Source organism: Malus sylvestris, chromosome 3, assembly GCF_916048215.2.
Source record: "Malus sylvestris chromosome 3, drMalSylv7.2, whole genome shotgun sequence".
NCBI classification, from domain to species: domain Eukaryota; kingdom Viridiplantae; phylum Streptophyta; class Magnoliopsida; order Rosales; family Rosaceae; genus Malus; species Malus sylvestris.
Genome location: NC_062262.1, coordinates 17179853 through 17183294, shown reverse-complemented (window position 1 = coordinate 17183294; position 3442 = coordinate 17179853). Strand labels below are relative to the sequence as shown.

The following is a 3442-nucleotide window of genomic DNA, read 5'->3' as shown; positions in this document are numbered from 1 at the left end:
AAAAACTGAGGGTTAATTAGTGCAATTCACGGTTAATTTGGGGCGTTGAGTATTCATAGCTTATCGAAAAGCAACTGGAAATCGTTTTGTATGCAAGTGTGACATGTGTGGAGAAGAACCTCCTAGCTAGCCTTCCATCCATAAGTTTCATTCAAATTCATTTTACAATCTGTTTTGATTCACTTAAATTTGTCTAAGAATTTGTTTACTTTGTTCTTGTCTTAATTTAATTATTTTCGTCCAAAATCAACCCCATCTTATTTCTTTGAGTCATATTAATTAGAACTTGTCTTAGATTATGTTTTTAAGTGTTTTAGTTCATTAGAAAACCAAAATTCGTCCAAGTTTGTGTTAGAGCCCCAAAACTGCCCAGATTGTGTGTTTAAGGTAGTTTTGAGTGTTTAGGGGCTGTTTTGAGTCTTTTGGTTTGTGTTAGTGTTTTAAAGTATAGTTTTGCATTCTTTGAGTCTAGTTAGTGTTTTAAACTTTGTTTTTACGTTTTCAAGTCAGTTTCCAAGTGATTTAGCAATCCCTCCTAATCCCCGGCCTAGAACAATCCCTACTTACATACTTTACTACAATTGATAAAAAGAGGGTTTAATTTGTGTGCTTATATATTTCGCATCAGCATCCTGCCCAATGCCCTGCACCGTTCTGCACCGGATCGACCACCCTCACGTTTTTTGACAAATTCCAAACCCGAGACCCACTCGGATCGAGTTCTTCTCTGCCTTGCACAACCACCATCTGAATCCCTGCACAAATCCTACGCTACGTACTCTTATGGTTTCATCATCTTCCAAGTGTACAAATGTAGACTTGGATTCGTCATTAGTAGTTTTGTACACGCCACTTGAAATAGAAGGGTCGGTAATGAGTGGTTTTGTACACACTACTTTCATGTTATGGCTTTTAAATATTGGCCAACATGCATCGATTTTAGCATCAACGTATATATCGGAGCGTGTCACCAACGGCCGCAAGGTTCTTTTTCCACCAACCCCGAGTCCGCAGCGTGGCAAATTGATATCATAGCTTGGGGAGTGGCTATCCTTGAGCTTGTGGACTAAGTTTGTTATTCTAGGTTACTTTTTAACTTAAATGCCTTGTACAGGAGAAAGAAAATTCCTCAAACAAATTCCTTCCTTTAATCAAATTACTGAACCACTTTATCAACACCGGTGCCAGTGAATTCCATTTCTCTTCCCCCACAAAACTGATAAACCCCCAAATCCCTAATTCCCCACAAATCTTCAAACCCTAATGACCGACCCTTCTAGGCCCGTCACCGGCTACCCAGCCCCGCCCTACGCCCAGCCCAATGGCGGCCAACCTTACTCCAGCTACCCCACCCACACCCAACCTCAAGGCCCCTACTCCAACGCCTACGCCGCACGCGCTACCTTCATCCGCCGGTTCGTCGGCGCCATGGTCGCCCTCTTCGTCATCGTCGGCTGCATCATGCTCGTGATCTGGCTCGTCCTCCGCCCCAAGCTCCCCGACTTCCGAGTCGACTCTCTCTCACTCACCAACTTCAACGTCTCCTCCTCCTCGCAGTCCTTGACCGGCACGTGGTCCGTCGGCTTCTCCGTCTACAACCCCAACAAGAAGCTCAGTATCCGATACGAGGAGGTCGAGTCCTCCATTTTTTACGGGAAGGGCCTCATATCGGACTCTCGTTCCCAGCCGTTCGCTCAGGGGACGAAGGATCTCAATTTCATCAACGCCACCTTCTCGGCGGCGAATTCGTTCGTGGACGGGCCGGTGGTGCGCGGAATCGAGACGGACAGGGGGCGCGGGACCGTGAACTTCAACATCAAGGTTTGGGCTAGGGTTGAGTTTCGGAATGGCGGGTGGAGGCTGAGGCGGCGGCTGCTTAGGGTTTTCTGCCGTGACGTGGCGGTTTCGGTTTCTTCCAATAGCGGGTCGGGTAAGCTCGCAGGTGGATCAAGAGATTGTCAGGTGTATGTTTGAAAACGGAGCGCTGCGTTCGGGGTTAATGGTATTTTTCTCTCTGACGTTTAAAGTTATTAAATTGTCAAATTTTAGGATCGAGAAATGTGGTGATGTATGATAACTAAGATGAGTGTACGAATTTAGGTTCAGCTGCTGTATATATTTTGACTTCAATTCTTTTCTTGTTTTTGCTTACGATGGTTAAAATCTCGATAGTTCTATCGACACCGAGTTTAGTTTTTGTCCTTTCAATTACTACATCTTGCCCGGATGTTGAGGAAATGGTGGTTGTCGACTTGTTTTGACTAGTTTAGATGAGTCATTAGGCATATTAAGGTAGGTTGCAGAGCTTCTTTGATTGCTGCACTTGGATGATTAATTGTTGTGGTGGCATTTCACAAAGTAATTGTGGAGAGATAGATGTAGAAGTTGGGGTTTTTACATAGAAGCGGGGTTATAACTCGCGTGATGACAGATGTTGATACAAGGGGATGTATCTCCGGTGTGTAAGCGGGGGATTCGCCCCTGAAGGGGGTCTGTGATACTAAGGTCAATTATGGATGTCCTCTGTTTTGCTGTATTCATAACTGAGTAGAGCTCATTGCCTTTCTTACTCCGTAATTGTCTTTTGATTCTCAAGTCCATATCTAGTGGAATTTAAGAGGCCAGCCGATCCCGTAGATTTATTCGAAATTGGGTTAAGGCAACCCTATCCAACTGAAACAAAGTTTCTTAAAACCCGTCTTGCTTGTTTTGTCTTGGTTGTCACCGGGCCATGACAAGCAAGTTGGAGAAAGGGCTTGACGAGCTCTCTGTTAGGACTCGTGATGAGATTTTTGATCTTATAATTAAGCTGTGTGTGTATTCTTTTAAATAGAAGATTGACTGTGCCTCTTTTTGAAATCCTTGCAAATCGGAGTAGTCGTCGGTTTTTTTGTTTATCAAGTTCAGAATTTGGTGAAACTGTCGAGTCAATCTCTGAAGTGTGTCTACAGTAGCCCGATGTGGTTCAGTGTTTAAGTCAAGGATACACTAGGCTGAGTTACATTTTTAACTTGAGTTTCCACTCTCTGGGAGTCCGGTTTGAATTTTGGAAATTTCAGCTCTTTAGTTTGCACTTCTTCCAATCCACTTCGTGACTAATAACGCCCTTCTTCATTTCTGGCCTTTAAATCGAATAAATCGAGAATCAAAGGATCAAAATTATGGTTTAGGGCATAGAAGGGGTGAATATGGGGTGTAATTTTATTTCTTTTCTGTAATTTCTTCAAACAAGAATATGATTCAGACCTCTCAAAGCATTTCAAATGGGGGTCTCTATTTAAGACTCCCCCCATCAACTTTGAAGACTTATTTATAGAAACTAAATGAGAATAGTCGGGTGCCTAAAACAATATCGCCTGCAATGGGAGATCCGAGATCCTCGTAGTATAATTTCTAAATATAGAGACTAAAATATTAAAAATTAATATTCACTTCATTGTAG

At 43.0% G+C, this 3442-nt stretch overlaps 1 protein-coding gene across 1 annotated transcript; it reads left to right on the top strand.

Moving 5' to 3' along the window:
- Positions 1-1062: 1062 nt before the first annotated feature.
- LOC126615309 (NDR1/HIN1-like protein 10) lies at positions 1063-2181 on the top strand. Its single transcript, XM_050283127.1, has one exon. The coding sequence runs from the start codon at positions 1264-1266 to the stop codon at positions 1972-1974; it is 711 nt and encodes a 236-aa protein (XP_050139084.1). The 5' UTR covers positions 1063-1263; the 3' UTR covers positions 1975-2181.
- The last annotated feature ends 1261 nt before the right edge of the window (positions 2182-3442 follow it).

Excerpts from the sequence above, each read along its gene's own strand:
- LOC126615309 (XM_050283127.1), top strand. The coding sequence starts at position 1,264 with ATGACCGACCCTTCTAGGCCCGTCACCGGCTACCCAGCCCCGCCCTAC.